This window comes from Caloenas nicobarica, chromosome 8, assembly GCF_036013445.1.
Source record: "Caloenas nicobarica isolate bCalNic1 chromosome 8, bCalNic1.hap1, whole genome shotgun sequence".
In the NCBI taxonomy this organism is placed as follows: Eukaryota; Metazoa; Chordata; class Aves; order Columbiformes; family Columbidae; genus Caloenas; species Caloenas nicobarica.
The window spans coordinates 17985174-18004961 of NC_088252.1; the positions used below are offsets into that span (position 1 = coordinate 17985174).

Genomic DNA, 19788 nt, shown 5'->3' on the forward strand with positions numbered 1-19788 from the left:
ATAGTGGTGAAACTATAGATGTGCTGGAGCATAGTGTGCTGCAGTGTTCAGTAGCAGCCTTAATGGAAGAGATAAAAGACTGGTATCATGATAACAAATCTTGTCTATTTAATAATAATATTAATAGATAAAGAGAAAATGCTGAACAGAGCAATGCATATGAGAACAGTGAAGGCTGAATTTGCAGTCTTCCTGTTGATCTGAAGAACCTTAAGAGAGAGTTTTCACTTCTGACGTGGAGCTCATCACTTATCTGCCAAAAGAGGTGAATGAGCAATTCAGATGATTGGTTGGCTTAAAATTTGTTAGAATAAAATGATCATCATTCTGCCATCAGTATGTTTCAAAAAGCTGAACAGCAGATTCATCAGTAATGATTAAACATTTATATATAGTTTTCTCACATTGCCTCTTTTTTCCCTTAGCTTTGCAGTTTTCAAGAGACATAATGTGACAGAGAGAGTGGGAGGATATGGAGAGAAACATCTGAGATATATTGAACATTTAGAACCTACAAAGTGAATAGTGAGAATTGAAGTTAGTTATTACCTTTGTTTTAGGTGAAGTTAGTAATTAATTTTGCTTTTTCTGTAGTGCGGTGCATCATTGTTGATCCTCATTAATCTGAAACTCTGCGCTCCTGTGAACTTTTTCCAAAAAAATGGGCAATTAGGAGGAATTTAAGAGTGATGTTTTATAGAGAAGCTGTGCATTCTGAAGCTTTCTTTTTTTTTTTCACAGGATATTGCTAAGATATTTGCTACAACATTGTGAAGATTATTGTAAAACTAAAGCACCCCTATAAATATAAATGAAGAAAGCTGCCTTGCAGTGTTGCAGTAAAGTTTCTTCCTTAAGTTATCTGCCAGTTGGTAGATTTCAGTCAGGTGCAAATCATCCCTTTTCAATGAACCTCTTGAGTATTTATAGTAATTCTATCTAGTGGAATATTAATTTACAAACTTTTTTTTATCATTAATGACCATACAAGACTGGGCTTGAGGAGTCATGGCCCATGAATATCCATTTAAAAATGAGAGTATATTTTTAGTACCCAACATAGTTGGTTAATCAAATGAAAATCTAGTAGGGAAAAAAATTATGGATAATAGATTTCAAAGAGACTGAATCTAGATCATGTTTTGCTTAAGGATTTTGTTACAGGGACATCTGTCTAGCAGTTTTGACATATTCCTGCACAAATAATTTTATAATTCAACAATACTGTACATTTTTCATAGATTCATTATTCATTTTTTCTTATCCAGTTTGATACTGTTGCACAAGATTTTTTTCAGAGATAATATGTAAATCATTAAATATGTACTATTTTATAAGTTTATTTGCTTTTGGAAGTAAGTTATGTTGCGTATAGTATTTTTGGTATAAAAGTTATATCGTTACATAAATGCTTATGATGTTTACATTTCTTCATTTAAAGTCCCATATTTGAACTTAATTGAAAACTGATGTAAAATATGGAGTAGATAAGGTTTTGCACTTAAGTTGACATGATGAAATACTGAGAACTAACTAAAACATATTTTTCACAGTCCAATAAGATTTCAAAAGCCGATTAACTAGGCAGACTGGTATGGCAGTAGTAGTATGGAATGTTACTCATTTTTTCTGGAAAATGGCTAATGAAAATGAAGCATTTGTTTCAAATGACAGCAAAATCTGCTGTTACATATGTTTTAATGTATACTTATAGTATTGGTATATTTAGCAGGATATTCCAAATATTATGTACCAGTCCATATTATTCTGCACAGTATCACCAATAGAATATAAGAAATCTATGACATATTTAATTATTCGTTCTATGTAAATAGCTTATGGTGTTTCTACACTGAGTGCAGTTCTTACTGTATCATCATGTTCTGTGGTATTTGATATTATTTAAAGTCTTGCAGCAAATAACTTACGAAAACTGTAGTTTTCATTATTTAAAAAATCTTTAGCCTTCAGGGGTGTTTGAAAAACTTGGTAGTGTGTGCTCAAAAAGTTAGCAGTGGAGTTATTTGAGCATAAGGTAAGGTTTTTATTCAGGTGTGTTTTATGTTGATTTCAGCAGGAATTGTATTCATGTTAAAAACTTGGTTGCTTGAAGTTATTCAATGTACCTTGTTTCTGCAGTCTTCTCAAATAACTTCTGGTTTTATGATCCAAGAACTATGTCATCAAAATGCATGAATTCTGTTAGTACATGCTTCTACTCTGGAGTTAAATGTGCATGTAGGGCAATTTTCGTATATGAGTAGCAAACATCATGTCAAATGAGTTCAATTTTCAAACCTGAGTCTGTAATGATGCTTTTTAAAACCCAGTACTCAAAGAAATGCTCAGAAAAATGTCTGATCATAGGTGTTTAGTATGATCAAGATTCAAGAATTTAACCAACGTGTTTGAAAACGGGGCTATAACTTATACTCCTCTGTGTTGGTATGAGCTTGGGATAAGGTTAAACGCAAAAAAAGAAATAGAACATAAATCATTTTTCAGGCTGCGAGTTGTAGTTCTAAAATTGTCAATCAAATGAGTAGGAAATAACCATGAATTTCTAAAAATAACTATGTAGTTGTGAGAGGAGAAGGTAGTCATTTGGTATGAGACAATTCACATAGTTCAATTCAATGAATAAATAAAAATATTGGCAATAAATACTTTTCTGTTTTTCTATTTCAGAAGTAGCTTTTGGCTTACGTAAACTCAAAGTGTATCTCAAATAATGTTAAGCTAAACTCTCCTCATAGTTTTCTAGAGACTACAGGAAAAAAAAGAGAGAACTTTGTCAAGATCTTTAAAAGACAGCATTAGGAATAGAGGTTTGTTGTCCGAATTGTTTAAAGGGGATTAAATTTCACTTCTGCTGTATACTCTGAAGAGTGCTTTCAGCCTTTTCATCTGGTAGACTAAGCCTTTAAGCCCAAGTCACTGTAATCTGACTACTGTGTTTCATGGCTATTAACTCAAATATCTGATTCCAGAATGTGCGTATTGCCAGAAGTTAATTTTCTGTTTCTTTATTGACAGTTGAAGACTGGATAGCTGATGTTGATTAAGGAAAAACAATTAAGTCAGTTGCCTTCAAAAGGATTTATGTTATTTTTGTCTGAAGTGAGGCCTAAGGAAACATATATCTAAAGTATTGTAAGGTTAGGAAAAGAAAGGAGGTCAGTTTTGGCTTGGGAAGGTCTTTTCCAACCAGAACAATTCTGTGATTCTACAATTCTAGAATGGTTGTGGTGAGAAACCACAGCAAGAAGTAACTTGCATAGTATGGATTAAATTTGAACTGTTTTATCAACATGGACGGCATGAGCTGTTTTCACATTGCTTTAAAAGACCAAAAAAAGAACATAGGTGACAGTACAGTGCTGGGAACCCTTTGAATTAATATTTTTTTAATGAAATATTTTTTAAGAATTCTAGAATAATACCTATAGATTTATAGAACAAACACAATTTATCACCACATAGTGTGAATAAACCTTACAGTAATGTCCTTCAGGAGGGGAAAGTTAATTATGACTGAAACCCCAACATATGCACAACAGATCAAAATATGAAGTTGCTGTGATTGATTATTGCAAAATAGTGTGGTGTGGTTTATTTTTAATTGACTGTGCTTGACTCGCATTTTTTTTTACTGTGGTGTTCTAGCAAAACCAGAGTCGTCACGTAGAGGACACATCTATTGATAACAGAGAAGGTTCTGTCTGAGTATAAAGTAGAAAAATATTGCTAGTACATTTTTTTTTGAAACAAAGAAAGACCCTAGCAGCTGATTTGCTTTCTTTCAAATATCTATGAAGACTAGTGAATGAAAATATATTGGATTTTGTTTTAAGAGAATTTTAAAGCAAATTTACCAGATGAAGTACCGGCAAATGAACCTTGAAGAACAGTATCGTAGAGATGTATTATTTTACATGTTGCCGTAAACTCCCCACTTGCTTGTTCCGCCCATCTTGGGAAACAAACTGTTAGAAATACATCTGTGGGAGGATAATAGCCTGGAAGATAGAGAACAAAATGATCCGTGGAATGTTTTAATTTTGGTCTGTGGCAGCTGGGATATGGACATTGAAGGAATTCTGGCTCAAAGATGCTTTCAAACACAGGTCTGCCGTGGGGTTGTGCAGGACCCTGGAGGCCAGAGAACCTCCCTGAAGGTCTTGGGTGACACCCTGGGTATTGTCAGACAGTTGGGAGCATTTAACTTAAAACAGTTGAAGACATTTCCACTTTACTTACATAGAAGTTATGACCTTTCAGATGAGATGAATGTTAATGCAGCCCATTATAATGCAAACGAAACATTTAAAAGTTATCGGCAGCTCCCTGTAGTTATTTTGTTTCCAGTGCCACAAACTGCAGGAGTTAGTGTGGTTGGTCTGTCCCACCCGGGGGACAGAAGGAATAACAGTCATTCTCAGCAAAGGACAATTATTTTTTCTAATCTCTTTTACCTCAGACATTTACTTTTCTCTGGCTTTATCCTGTCTCAACTGGTATAGCAATACTGGCAAGTGTCATATATTGGCAGGTCTTGGAATTTTCCTGCCGATGTATTTACACCATTTCCTTAGTCGATACCAGCTAAGCCAGCAAGAGCTGTCTTCTGCTGACATAAATTCACAAAGGTGTCACCAAAGGCTATGCTGGCAAAGTGATCAGTAACTATCTAACTTTTCCCATCTCATTTAGCATAGGGAGTTTTCTCCAGAAGAATAGTGCAATGTGAACCAGGTATAATTTTGTGAATATTATTGAAAAATTGACCCGGGCAAAGGATCAGATGAGAAAAACCTATAAAGATTGACAAATTTCCTTATCACAGAATTATGTAAATCCTACTCTTTTTTTTTTTTTCTTCTTTTTTCTGTTGTATTCTGGCAGCATTTCTTGGGTGAAATGAATGGTCTTTTAACTCAAGGAGTAGAGATCTCTTTTGAGATTCCAACTTTGAACCCGACTGCTAAAATGGAACTAAGGAAATAATGTAATATTTCATGTTTTAATATCTAGTTCCTCTTCAGTATCCTTTTGTTTGTTTGTTTTTACTTTTTTTAAAAAAAATATTTATTTTTTAAAGTGTGGGGAACTTATATCGTGGCCTCTAGATTTCTTGACTGGATAAAAAGTTTAACAATTTTTAAAAATTTTTATTTTTATCTTTTGACAGGCAAAAAAATAATCAGTCTGAATATTCAGTCAGTCACAACTTACAAGACAATTTCTAATGTTATCGGATATTTAAAAGGAACTGTATTTCCTGGTAAGTAGCCCTATATCGATTTTTTTGTTTCATGATGGAGGAGTCATAGCTTGGATCAGGATTCTATTTTGCCAGATAATGCACTAATACAAAGGAAGGAGAGAAACTTTGTAGTCATTTTCTGATTTGACAAAAAAGAACATAAGGGTTAAACAGAGAATGAGCTCAAGTGCATATTATAGTTAAAATATACATATTTTTTCTCAATAAGCAGGAATTACATGTAGACCATAGAGAGTTTTAGTATTTTATACCAAGTAACTATGTTGGTTTTAATTTGAGAGTGTACTGTATTGCATGATTCAAATTACTATGCAAGCTGTCTATTCAACTTCAGAAAAGGTTTTGATTTTTTTTCTAATATTAGCAGAATTTTGAGACAAATAAGCTCTATGCTTCAAGTCCAGAACTTCAGGTGTCTCACTGAAACCAAGATGTGGAGCAGCATGATCAATGGCTTAGTTAAGAATCTAATATCAAATGTGATTATACTGTACAAAAATGTGTGACTAAGATATTAATCACACTTGCTGCAGCCTTATTTTGTGTTACAATCATTCTTTAAGCTAGTTTTATATACATCTAGGAATAATAATTACTGTTCTGTATCTCTAAGAATTAAACAGTAACATTCTGAGTGCAACTGTGACATAAACCACAAACCCCCTCCCTCCTTTGATACTGTACGTAGATAATACAATAATCAGGACTTCGCAGGAATGAAAAACATTTTGAGTTTATTCTGTCTGCAGGTGTATTTGACTAAGAGTTGAAGGGTTTCGGCAACGTGAATGAACGTTTTTGTTGGCTACTTACACACTGCAAAGTTTGTAGACCCAGTCCAATTCCTAATGTACAGATGGCATCATCAAAACATCATCACGTTTGCCTTGCTTAATACTCTTTTTATTAGGTTCAGAAGAAAAGCCGCAAATTTATCTAAAGTCTCTTAGGAGATGGGCCAGTCATTTCATATTTTACGTGATGGAATGAAGGAGGTGGAGTTTATTCCTGAAATAATGACTAATTTTCTGTGTGACAAATGCTGTACTTTGCACTAGAAGAGTTTTAAAAAAAAAAAAAAAAGGCACAGGGAATTTAACTTCAGTATAAGGTTTAATTTCCTTCAGGAATTTGAAGTTACTAGTCTGCTATTGTTAATATTTTGCAATAGCTGTCGTAGAATTTCAGAGGCAGAAACTGCCATGTTTAGACATACTGTCTGCTGAAACAGAAGCAACACAAGAAATAAGAAGCTTGTATCAGTTTATGTTTAATAAATTCTTTATCTTCTCTACACCTGAAACTTTCATCTTATTATTGTATTCTGACTAAGAAGCTGCTTTTTTAAAGCGTATCAGTATATGCTTAACTTTAAGAATTTAAGGATGTATAATGAAATGAAGTCAGGAGAACTACTCAAATGCCAGTGGTTTGTCCTGTAAATGTCTTGCCGAACAAGGCCCATAGCATTTGGCTTCTAACCTGGGGAAAAGTTAAGCCTGTCATGCACCATGGATAACATTTGTTACAGAATCATTGTTAAACCTTCATTTGTTTTTCTGCTTTTTCCTGGTTGATACTATAGCCATACCATCTCAACTGATTTGAATACTTGATGTTTTCATGGTATTGATTCTCTGTCATTTTGATGGAGTTTGCTAGTTTCATGCATCTTTAGTGCTTAAGGAAAGACCACAGCATCACCCAAGGGTGGTTTTTTTGGTTGTGGGGGTTTTTTTGTTTGTTTTGGGTTTTGGTTTTTTGGGGTGTTTTTTGGTTGTTGGTTTTGTTGGTGGTTTTGTTTGGGTGTTTGTTTTGCTTAAAGGCCTCCTAACACACACACAAACATTTTTGATACTTGATCTGAGGAGTAACAATGAGCATCTGAAATCCAACCAAGATATTAAAAGATTTAGAAGCAGGGGAAATATGATAGCTGGTACCCTTTTAAAAGCTGAAAAACATAACACTGATTTTGTAGCTCTGTTGGACATGGTTGAAAATGAAATGTATAACAATATAAGACAGCATAAAGTCACTTGTTTTAATGGTAAATCCCTGTTATCCCGCCTATCACCACCCTGAACACTGTCCCATCTTATCACTTTCAAAAGTATCTGATGGATATTTTTTTCTCTATCTCTAGTCCTCTCTTTCTCTTTTTTCTTACCATATGATCTCTTTCTCTATGTGCTTCAGCAAATGATTACAAGAAGGGGCAGCTGCTGCCTCTGTAAACATGGCCATCCTTTCTCCTGTGCTGTTTCTATAGTCATTTGCTTCAGGGTATTGCCTCTATTCAAGAGCAAGAGATGTGCAAAGATGGAGAATTTCAGAGGAGGCACCAGCTGTTACGTTTTACCCCTGTTCGTTCAGCTGGCATCTCTGCCAGTAAGTTACTGCTTGCAGCTTTCTTCTCCATCAAAATGTCCTGTACTATTTTATATAAGGTCTCTTTCCACTCCCCTTCACATACACTGTTCACAGATAGCACGGAGGTTATAACACGGGGCAAGTACTGATCCTTTCTGATCACCCTGTGTTAGTGGCACATCCTCTAATGACCTAGAAGCCTGTAAGGCCATTAATTTCTGTTCCTAGTTCCTAACATTAAGTGAGCTGAAGATCCTATGATTTTTCATTGTCAGTGCAACTTGTAATGAAACATCTTGGTGAACCTGCTTTAGGAGGTGGGTTGGACTAGATAATCTCCAGAGGTCCCTTCCAATGCCAACCATTCTATGATTCTGTGATCTCATGATGCCACACACAAGCTGCAAAATTACGTGATTTAGATTGCATTTTGTTAAACTTACATTTTGCATATCTGCTTTTAGAAGGAAATTTTAATTTATGTACCTATATAGCCCAAAGCAGTTGATTGAAAATATTTTGTTAGAGAGAGATCACAGATCCCCTGTTTGTAAAGCATTTTTGATTCCATATAAAATACATTGCCATGTATTTTTTGATAGAGAATCGTTTTATAATCAAAGTATGTTGGTGTTCAGTTAAAATTGTTTCTAGGCAGCAGTTACTGCAAAAAATATTGCGGACTAGATACTTAATTTTATAAGCAATATAAAACATGAGCATTTTACCACCTATGTGTTGCTACATTCCAGTGTACTGACTCCAGTGAAGAATGAATAAAGAAGAATACTGTTAGCTAACCAAAACATTTTGCACTTTTTGAAACCCAAGTGACACCCAGAGATTATTGTGGATGTCACATCACTTGATAACTATAATGTTCTCTATCAGTATCCTGAAACATGGAAAAAACACCTTTAAAAGTCTATATCTGGACCAGAAAGACTTTACTAAATATCAGAACATGATGAGTCAAAAATGCTTCAGTTGTGAATTCATCTCACACAGAAGGTCTAATAGAATTTTAAAAGTCATTCAGCATAACTCTGTTTAGGCTTCTTGATGTGCACCAGTCACACTAGTTGTTCATGTTGTTTCGTATCACATCATCCTTTTGGAATAGAATAAGGTTCTTTACACTGGTGAGTTAGTATTTAGATTATATATTATGCCTTGAGAGATGAAAATTTCATTTAATTTCTCTGAAAAAAAGTGTTGTGGTTTTTTTTTTTTTTCTGGATAACCATAGTCATATTCTTTATTTCAGGTTGAAACTGCTTGCCTTTCATTTGATAAAATACTTTCTTCCACTATCATCATAGTTGCTAGGTCTGACTTACCGTTTCTGTATCATTCATTATCTCTATTCCTCTGTCATGTCTCTTCTCTAAACCTGCAATCCAGGTCTTTTCAGTGTCTCCTTACATGGAAGTCTAAGTCCTGATATCTAACCGTTCTGGTTACCAGCTTCTCAACTGCTGTTTCTACAATGTCTTTTTTGAGATAGGGTGGTGAACACTGAACACAGTCTTCCAGGTGAGGGAGTACTGATACTTTATGTATTTTCTCTATGTTTCTCATTGTACTTACCACACCTTTTGTTTTCTTCTTTGAACACTAATATGTATTGAAGATAGAGCTTCCTGTTTATTAATTTGTGTTTTTTCATAATACTCTAATGTGAGCGTGGAACCTTATTAGGTTATCTATATGACAAAGTCCTGGCTGTAAAAATGGTATATATCAGATTTATAAGGGAGAGTAATAAGCAAATAATGAAGTCAAGGGCACGGGGATTAAATTGGGAAAAATATATACTTGTATTTATTTACTGGTTTATTTTTAAGTAGTATTCACAGTTTATGCATTTATATTGTATGATTGTCTTGCACATGGTCATGTAAGTTTTTGTTGACAGCTTTGTGTTGTATTAATGACATCACAGACCACTAATACAGTTAATCTTTTGGGTTTTTAAAAATTCTTTTAATGCTAGTATCCAGAAGAAATAAGATTCTCTTTTCTGTCTTTTTTTTCACATGTCAGACAGGTACGTCGTCATTGGTAGTCATCACAGCAGTTTAAATACTTATGGTGGACAAGAATGGGCCAGTAGCACTGCGATCATCACAGCATTTTTACAAGCCTTGATGTTGAAGGTGAAGAGAGGCTGGAGACCTGACCGGACCATTGTTTTCTGCTCATGGGGAGGAACATCATTTGGGAATATTGGTTCATATGAATGGGCGGAGGTAAAAGAATTTTAGCAGGACTCATCGAAATAATGATTACTTTTGTTGAAAGCATGAAAACAGTATGAAATTACTACGTAGAAATTATGGTTCACTAACTGGTCTGTGACAATTACATGCCTTCATGTACTCCATAGCAAATGGAGTGAAAACGTCTATAGAGGCAGTTCCTGTGGAACAGAGCGTGTGTGATAATGAGACTGCAAGATGTTCCCATGGCTGTGGAGGTTGCATGTACAGCATCTTTGTGAGCTGACTCCCCTCCCTAACTCGGTAGAGGACTGTAAAAGTGGACATTGCCAGGGTTTGGAGGAGAGGGGAAAAGCTCAAAGAAAGACCTAGGCTCCAGGAGTAGATTAGAGGGCTTTTTCAGCTTCTTGGAAGTTCAACAGTTAGTAATTTTTAATTGAAAGTTTTAGTGTAGGGAGAACTGTATCAAGAGTACACTGAATGACAAGAAGAGAACTGTACCATCGTTTACATTAATTACGTAAACATTGTAGTGCCACCATGGGTAGTGCTGATTCACTTTTCACATATTTGTGCTAAGGAGTTAGATTAGATACAATCTGATACAGACAATTCCTGGGGCTCTTACGTTCAACAGAATAGAAATCAGCTTATTGAAAGAAAATACCTCATCAGAATATTGTTGATCATATATGATCACAGTAGACTTCAGTTCATAAATTAAAGAAATAGCTAGCAGAGAGATTCATGGCTGCTGAATTAAAACACTAGATAAAATGAAGAGTTAGTTGGTTTTTATCATGCATGAGAAACAACTAGCTCTCATTGAGGTTTCATACTTCCAACATGATTATTCTTCAAAAACAAGATGGAGTGAAAAAATCAAATTGCAAAAGACCCAGGCTGGAAACAAAATTTGTTTAGTTCCACCTCAAGTCAGCTTTACATCAGATGTAATTGCATTACACCCCTTCTGTTCAGTATAAAGAGCCACTTCATGCAAAGAGTAATTCATTACTGAGAAGGCAAAGGGGATCTTTTTTGAACAGAGATAATAATTGAAACAGTTTTTACATACTATTTTTGTAGTCTAAAATAAAATAAAAATACTGGAAAAGTTATGCAATTCAAACTTCAATTTGGTCTCTCAAAATGTGAGTCCATTTAACTGTTAGTAATGATTGCTTTTAAAGTTTGTCTTCTGTCAAGCATAAGTTTAAAGGCCTTCATGATATTTCACAGTATGTAATGTTTTCATTTTTGCCCTTACAAGGTAGTAATTTTTAATTCCTCCTGGGCTTGTCTGCATTTTGTTGAGATGATGTGTGAAATGGAATTATAACTTCTGTTGTATAAAGAAATAACACAAAGATATCCTTTGAAGTTCTTAACAGCATATTGTAAGGAGTAGTTAAGTAATACTTAAAGAATCACTGAAGACAAAAACACAAGGTGCAGGTTTTTTGCAGAATGAACTGAAAGAACAAAACAAATCTTAATTAGAACGGTGCACAGTAATAACCATTGCTCTGCTTGTGTTGTAGGATCTCAAGAGAGTTCTTCAAAGAAATGTTGTGGCCTACGTTAGCCTTCATAATCCAGTCAGAGGCAACACAACTTTACACCCGGTTGCATCTCCTTCTCTTCAGCAACTGGCAGCAGAGGTTAGAAATAAAATTCTTTCATATGTGGTTTATGAGGTTACATGGTTAACTCCCTTGATGCCAGTTGGTTTTAGATAACTATAGATGGAGGTTATTTTGTTTAAGCATTTTAGCCTCACAAATATACATGAACTGTTTTTACTAAGTAAGGAAGTTAAATTCTATTATAAAAATTACAAGTTGCTTTAAGAGGCTGGAAAGGATAAAATTTCAACAGCTTATTGTACCAAGTCTCACCATACTTGCATGCTCTACAGCTTTTTCACCTTTTGTCAGCTTTAAAGTAACTTATTTTTTATTCTTTAGCAGAAAGCACTTATTTTTTTCTTCCTAATCTGATATTTCCAGACTGTTTCTCAGTTTGCATTTAAACCTGTATATTTACCAGATGTAACGTGACACACAGGGAGAGTATTACTCTAACTTTAATAAATATTGTCTAAAGTAAGAATGTCAGGTTCAGTGCTCTGCTATGCCCTTGTAACTATCTGCGTCAGAACATTCTGTAGTTATGCTTGTCTAAGTGCACGTAGGCTTTAAACTAATGACCTTATTGCCATTTCTGAGGTTGCTGAATTTATTAGTGTTTAAAATGAATTGAAGAAAATATAAGGTATGTACAAAAGGATAGAATATTTTAAATGCTGTGCAAAGAATAGAGTTCAATTTGACTTTCATGAAGTATGCTTTTTAGATTTTTTTTTCCATAAATTTGCCAAGCTAATACTCATTAGGTTATTCTGATGTTTCTTTGACTTGCCTCTGAAATATTTGGTACTAAACACTGCTCAAAATAGCGTATTGAATTAAATGGAGTTTAAGAGCGATCTTGCTTGGCAATTGTTTTCCAACTAAGGAAGTAAAATTATATCGGTCAAATTGCTTCTTAGCAGTGTTTTAACCACTTCTCCTATCCAGTAATCAGGTGGTAATTTCCTCATGGAAAGGATCTGGTTTATTCTGTGTAAGTATTGTGAAAAATGCAACATGAAATAATTTATTTTCAGAGAAAAAAAAAGCTTTTAATTGTGGGAAATTATTTATAATGTTATACATTTGCATCTACAGGTGTTATGGATATGTCAGTTAAACTTTTATTATGTTTTAGCTACTGTATTTGTAAAAACTACTATTCTGATAGGTTGCCAGTCTTTTTCTAGCCTGTTGATGTTTGCAGTCCTATCTCCATGAAAACAGTTATTTGCCATTTAAAGGAATACATTTATTACATTAGATCCTGGAGCTATTTGGGTTTTCTTTCTCATTTTATTTCTTTGACTTCACAATATGATCCATGGCAGTGATCTGAAAACTGTAAACTGTGCAGCAGACACCTTCTTTGTTATCTATGTATCCCTTTTAATCATTTAATATATTTATTTTATAATTATTTATTTTAATAATTTAATTATTTTATTCTAATAAACATCATATTAGTAAGAGTGTTATAGTCATGCCCTCTGTTTTGGAGAGAAAGCCAAAGAAATCTGTTTTTCACTTTCACTTGATTTCTGTGGTGCAGCTGAGTGTGATGTAATATTTTGTAGTTCTTGTTGGAATCGCAATTGTATCGTATCTAGTAGTACAGACACAGCCTCTCTTAGCAGTCCCGCCTTGCACCAGTTAATTAGTTAACAGTCAGTAAAACGTTACTGGAACTTCATTTTTTTTCTTCCAGTAAACGCCCTCCATCTCACCTCTGATTCTTTACTGGCTAAGGTTTAATAATTGAGATTGTATCCATTCTGCGTGTTTACCCTGAAGCCCCATTTAAAAAGAAAAGGACAAAATGCATGTGAAGTATACTTTTATTTTTGTACGTTAGTATTATTTGTAATTAATGCAACTGTCATACAGTTTGTGACGTTAAAAAAATTTGTTGGAATTATTGCTTCCAAATGGTGGCTAGATTTCTGAATTCATGTCAAGTATATTGACAGTGATGGAACAGCCCAGCACAGATCTTCATTTGTTCCCATGGGTAGTCACATTTTTCCATGTGTCTAGATGATTTTCTCTGGAAGACTGATATAAAGAATATTGATATTACTTCCAGCACTTGCCAAGAAGACAATGTAATTACAGATTACCTCAAAATTATGATAGTGCAAATGGGGCAAGCCGTGACTTTTTGGAGCTCATCTCATCTTGAAGAAATTGTGACTCCGTTCACATGAGATTCTTGTTAACAGGTGCATGTTACAAAGAAGCACTTGATTTTAAAGTCCAGTGAGAGACAAAGATCATTTTAATTCTCTGAAATTAGGTTTCTTAGAACAGGAATTAGAATTAGTAATATTATTAATCCATTTTAAAATGAAAAGAGAAAATAGCCAGTCTTGTTTAGGTAGATAGAAACTCTCCATAATTTATGGCTACATGGAAGGTACCACACTACACCATTGGATTTAGTGGCAAAACTCAGGCTTCCGTTTTTAGAGCACAACAAAGCAAACCAGCTTGCCCTGTTTTTACCTATTCCAAACCAGTGTTGCAACACTGTTTTGAGGAGTGGGAAACTAAGATATGTTCACTGTTCGCACTAAGGACAAAAGTTGGGTTTTGTTCAATGCTCACTCTTGTGCAAAAATTGTGGGCACTCCATCTCGGTAAAACAGAGGAAGAATGTTCTCTTAGGGACAATTAATGCTTGTTGCAAATTCCTACAGAAATGAAGTGTTAGGTTTCTAGGGAAAACAATGAAAAATGTCCTGTGACAGAAATCTCGAGCAAAAATCACACTAAATGTGGAGCACTCCATGAATGCTACAAGGACCACAGCTTAAAGAGAACTGTGGAGAAATGGCAAACTAAGATGGGCAAATGCATATGACAGGGTTAACTTTCTATGCTGTAAATACGCGACTTCTAAAATAAAAGTTTTCAGTGCAGCTTCTGAAACACATTTTTTTACTTAATTTCTGGAAATTGTGTGAAAAGTAGGGAAGAAGTTTTAGCTGAAATGTAGTTTGTATAAATATTCTAGACTTACCAATGAAAAGAAGAATCACAAACCTGATGAGTTGTCTAATATGTGAGATCTGGTGGTCGGTTAGAGAATAGGATAAGTGCTTGGCTAATTAACCAAGACCATGACTTCTAAAGATATTTTATGCAGAGGAATTACATCTTTATTTTAGTTGCAGATTTTAAAAGGGAACTACATAAACAGTCTGCAAATAATAATTTTATGTGCCTATCAGTGGGATTCAGTGGGATTCTGGTTGAAACACCAAATTACATGAAGAAGCTAATTGAAATATTTGGATTGACTAAGCAAAGAGGAATTCAAAAAATTCTGAGACCTTGACATATTTAATTCAAATCTTTTTTATATAACTATGCTAATTAGTGTCCACATTAACAAGAGGGAAATACTGCCAAGTTATATTTTTGCCTACTATTATTTTGTAAAGAAAATTATTGTTAATTTGCTTGCTCAGTTAGTGAATCACCATTTGCTGGCAGAGTGTCATTGGTAAATTGGGTTTGTTTGATGCTAGCATTTGTTCTCTGTAAATAAGGCCATTAATGAATTTTTCTATAATTGACATTTCACAAGTAAAAAGGTTATCACGAAACATAACTTAGTTGCTGTTTTCTTTTCACTGATTGTATGACCACTGCTCATCACACTCCATATTTGCTGTTATGGCCGAACACAAGAAAACTTACTGCTCCTTTCTTCCATGGAAAAGAGCATTAAAAATGACTGTACCAAGTATTGGTCCATGCTATTTATCAGGATTTGTTTCTATTAGTGGCGTAAAAGGCATAAAACATCTTGACATTTAAAGGTGGTGCTATTGACTGAAAATTATTTTTCTTTTTTGAAGCAGAACCAAAGATAAATTTCTGTATAGATGCTTGTTACTATTTCTTGATTTAAACAAACAAAAAACAGACAAACAAAACAATCTTACATTAATATCAGCATTGATTCTTTTCTTTCAACTTCTATGTGTTTCTCTTTTTTTTTTTTTACCTTCGGCTTCTAATAACGAATCTCAAAGCCTCATCTATCAGTAGATTGTAAAGAAAAAAAACATTAAAATGTTATTTAAATTGCTTTTTGTATCCCGTATAAGATATTATAATTTCCCCATGAATTTTCAGTCTTTATCTGCTACTGCTTTTAGTGTTATAACTGATTGCTGGTGTTACTTTTTATATTTGTGTTGAAAAATAAAAAAAAATCTCTTGAGACTCAGAAGTTTATGCTGTGAACTCCTGTCTCAGGAATTCATAACTACGTTAAAAGGATGCTGTTAATATAGACAATGCTTCATTGCCAGCTCTATTAAATTAATTAAGATGCTGCTTCTCCACTGTGAAAATCAAAGTATCGTTTAATGGTAGATTTGATTTTGGAGTTGCAGCAGGTACTTTGCATCTGCTAACAGTACTTTTATTTTGGTAGAATGTTGCTTCGTCCACTGTTGCATACTTTTTCACTGTTCCTCCAAATTAAGCAATTTTAAGAGATAAATGCTGATTCAGACAGTGGATAGTCATTTAAGCCTACTGGTACATTTTGATGTTATGAAAATACTCTTGCTGTTAACCATGGGGAAAAAAAAGTTTGCAAGGAAGAATGCAGGTGAACTGCTTTTTAAGCCATGATCTTATTGTTTCTAATGAATTGGGCTTTCTGCTTCTCTGTCCTTCCCTAGCTTTACAAAATTAAAATATTAAGTTCCTCTGTTAAAAGCATAAATTATGTATATTTTCAGCATTTTTTTTGTTTTGAAATGTAGATGTCAACTTTGGTCATTGTACGTAAAATTGTGCAAGTCTGGACATTTTATTATCTTTAAATGTAGTGCTGGAGTGTGGGAGATTTCAGTAATTCCTTACCTGCTGTAGAATGGATTTTGGCTCTAGGCTTCTGTTGTCCAATCTTACTGAAACTGTCTAACGTAATAAGCCGCACTACGTAACGGACTTGTTTTTTCCTTTCAGAGAGTTTATGCAAACTTCGGTATTGGAAAAGTTTACTTCAGTTCTGTCTAAATATTCCTTAGCTTGATTTCATCTTAGTGCTTCTAGCTACATCCCTTCAAAACTGACTTTTTTGTGATAATGAAGTATTAACTTATGGACAAAATATAATATTATATAGAATAGTCTGACATGTAGCTAGTTTACATGAGCTTCATGGTAGTATCATGGTTTTAAATTCCTCTTTCATGCTAAGTATAAAACATCTTATTTGATCTTAGATTCATTATTTTAAAAAAGCTTGTCTGTTTTTGTTGTTTGCATTTTGTTTGCTGCATTTGGTCTGCTTATCACACTTTATGAAATGATTAGATTTTTATTTACAACAAGTAGTGGTAGTTATTTGCAATTGTCAATCAAAACATTTAATTAACTCCAAGCAACACAGTATCATAAATCTTATTTACAAAATATCTTCAAGTAAGCTTGTAAAACAGTTGCCTGCACAGCTAAAATGGAACTGAATGTTCAGAATCGAGGGTGCTTTGGAACCAATTATATTGCAGTAGATACTTCTTCAGGGCTCTGGGGAATTAGGGTGAAAAAATCATATAAAATCTTTTTCTTCCTGTAAATTAATGGATCATTGTTGTAAAAGAAACACAAAGATGTACAGTTTGCTTGGTTTGTGTTTTGATTTGTGGTTTGTTTGTTTTCTATGAAGGAAATGAGATTTTTATTTTACAGATTCCAAACATGAGGTGTGATTAGGTAAAATGTACGTACAAATGAATACGTAAAGCACCTTTGATCATACAAAGACAAAACTGTTAAGGACTTCAAGCAAACATTTGATCCAATTCTTCATCCTACTGCAAAAATAAATCTCTCTGACATGTTTCAGCTTCCAGTCTACAAAATTCTACAACTTCCTTGGATGATCTGTGCTTGTCTTCTGTCGGAGTAGTATTTGGAACAATGATTTCATATATTGAAGTCATCACAGTTGCATAGTCCTATGCCTGCTTTGATGGGCAAGTACAGGATGTCAGAGAAAAGAAATTATCATTGAAGTTATGATTATTTATTCACCACTTTCTTTTAAAAGGCAGATTAAATACCAGAGCAGTAAGGTCAGACGTATGGCACCAAACAAAAGTCAAGAATCAACACCACATAGGACAGTATACTATTAATATTATTTTCTTTGTAGTAAAAAATGTGGCATGGATTAAAGTTGATTACCTAAAAATACAAGTTGCCATATGCAGAACTGCTGAACTAATCACTTCTGCACATAATCGTTTGAAAGGCCTGATAGACAAGCCAAACTGGGCTGCACTGCTATGATTGTAGAAATTGCTTGTTTTGATTACCTGCCACTCAGGATGTCTATACCACTCATGTTTTTTCCCCCAAGTACTCTCTGACATAGAGCTGTGGTGATGGTGGTGGTGGTGGTTTGTTGTTGTGGTGGTGATGGTGGTGTTTTTGTTGTGGTGTTGTTGTGTGTTGCTTTTTTTTACTTCAGTGGGTACTGCATAAATGATAAAATGTGTTGGCTATTCTGTCTGATCTGGGTATTGAATGAAAATGATCATTTATTGTAGAGAAGTTATATGTACGTTGATCATTCATTACATTGTCTGCAGAATGACAGGTGCATAAGATTTGCTTCGATGCATCTTAGTTCTGTTGGTATTAATATGACGTTAAGTAGTGGATATCTGCTTATTTTCTGAGCTAGTACTTCATACATCTTTTGCAAGTAGAAATCTCCCTCAGACCAGTAGAACCAGTTACTATTTCTTTGTGTGTGCGATGTTTAGCTCCAAAATGGACTTTCAAATGCACCTTAGAACCTCCTTATTTATTACATTTTTCTGAACTATGATTAATACCATATTGAGATTGGATAGTAGGGTGATTTTTCTTTGATACAACTGGGAAATAGTGGAAATTAGCAGCTGATTTTTTTTTCCTTAATTGTAGCTCCTCTAAAGACATACAGGAAGAAGAGAGACTAGAAAGCTTTGATCTTATTCAGTGTTAACTGTGTTAAGAATTTGGTGCTTTGGTGATTTGCCTCTTAAAATGACAGTCTCAGATTAACATTATTCTAAAAAATATCAGTCAGTCTAAAGGAGCAGCTGGTTTTTAGATTAGTTTTTACTGCATGACTAGCGTTTTTCAGATTAAGAAATAGGAAATCATAAAAATTAGAGAAGACAATGTAGGTAATTTTGTCAGTCTTGCTATATAAACATTAAGTTTTAAAATTTGCAGTCTGTAACTAGAAGTTATTCAAGAACTGTGGCATCCTATGAGGGAATTGAAGAAGAGGAAAGCTGAAGTAATTGTTCTGTAGAGACTCTAGATCCCATAAGGCAACAGAGCCGAGAGTTCCAAAACTGAACCGTAGGCTAATTGAGCTACGTGTACTGAAATAAGGAAACTAAAGGTGCTCCGCAACCAAAAGAGTGATAAAGCTGAATCAGCATTACAAAGGAGAAATACAGTGACCTGTATAACTGTAGATTGATTAGTTTTGATAATAACCTAAGACAAAGTGATAATTGATTTAAACAGGATTTAGAAGAAGGAGGGTAATCAATGCCAGTCAGAATTTTTTCACAGAACATGTGTCTCTGCCATGAAACTTCTGGGTTTTTTTCAATCTTTTGAAGGAATGTTAAGTTTATTTTATAAAGGTAGCAGCACAGATTTTATGGAACATCTTGTATGGTACTCTATGGAATTCCAAATAAAAACAGTGCTGTAGGATAGTAGTTAATCACATGGATTTCAAATTTACACGAGCTGACTGATAGATCTTCAAAGGTATTACCTGTCAATGAAGAATCATTGAATAGAGATTTTTCTACCAAGTTTTTTCAGGTAGTTTCAGTACAGGTCAACACCTTCATTATTTATTGGATAGAAAATTGCTACTCTTAAAGTATGTGAATCGTAAAACATAAAGGATAGTGTAAAAAAACTGGAAAGTAAAATCATACAAATCCACATATGAACTAAAAGGCTCTATTTTAAGAGGACAATGAAACATTAGGAAAAAAAATACTTTGGAAAAGATGGATTATTTCATCTCTTAGTATCGTTAGATACAGATTGGCTTTTTTTCATATATTGTGTTCTTTACTCACATGAAAGTGACCGATCTCAGTAAAACAATATTCCTTTTATTTAAAGAAAATAAGGTAGACACTATATTTGTTGTGTTTGGCTCCAGTCCCACAACTCTCAGTTGTTGCAGACTGGATATTATTAAATACAGCTGTGT

The 19788-nt window shown here is 34.1% G+C and overlaps 1 protein-coding gene across 1 annotated transcript in view; it reads left to right on the forward strand.

Moving 5' to 3' along the window:
- The window catches only part of NAALADL2 (N-acetylated alpha-linked acidic dipeptidase like 2), a 244835-nt gene that overhangs the window by 135756 nt on the left and 89291 nt on the right, over nucleotides 1–19788 (forward strand). The window contains exons 7-9 of the mRNA XM_065640342.1: nucleotides 5192–5284; nucleotides 9707–9912; nucleotides 11427–11546. Of these exons, the coding sequence (XP_065496414.1) occupies nucleotides 5192–5284; nucleotides 9707–9912; nucleotides 11427–11546 (419 nt within the window). The remainder of the gene's footprint in view (nucleotides 1–5191; nucleotides 5285–9706; nucleotides 9913–11426; nucleotides 11547–19788) is intronic.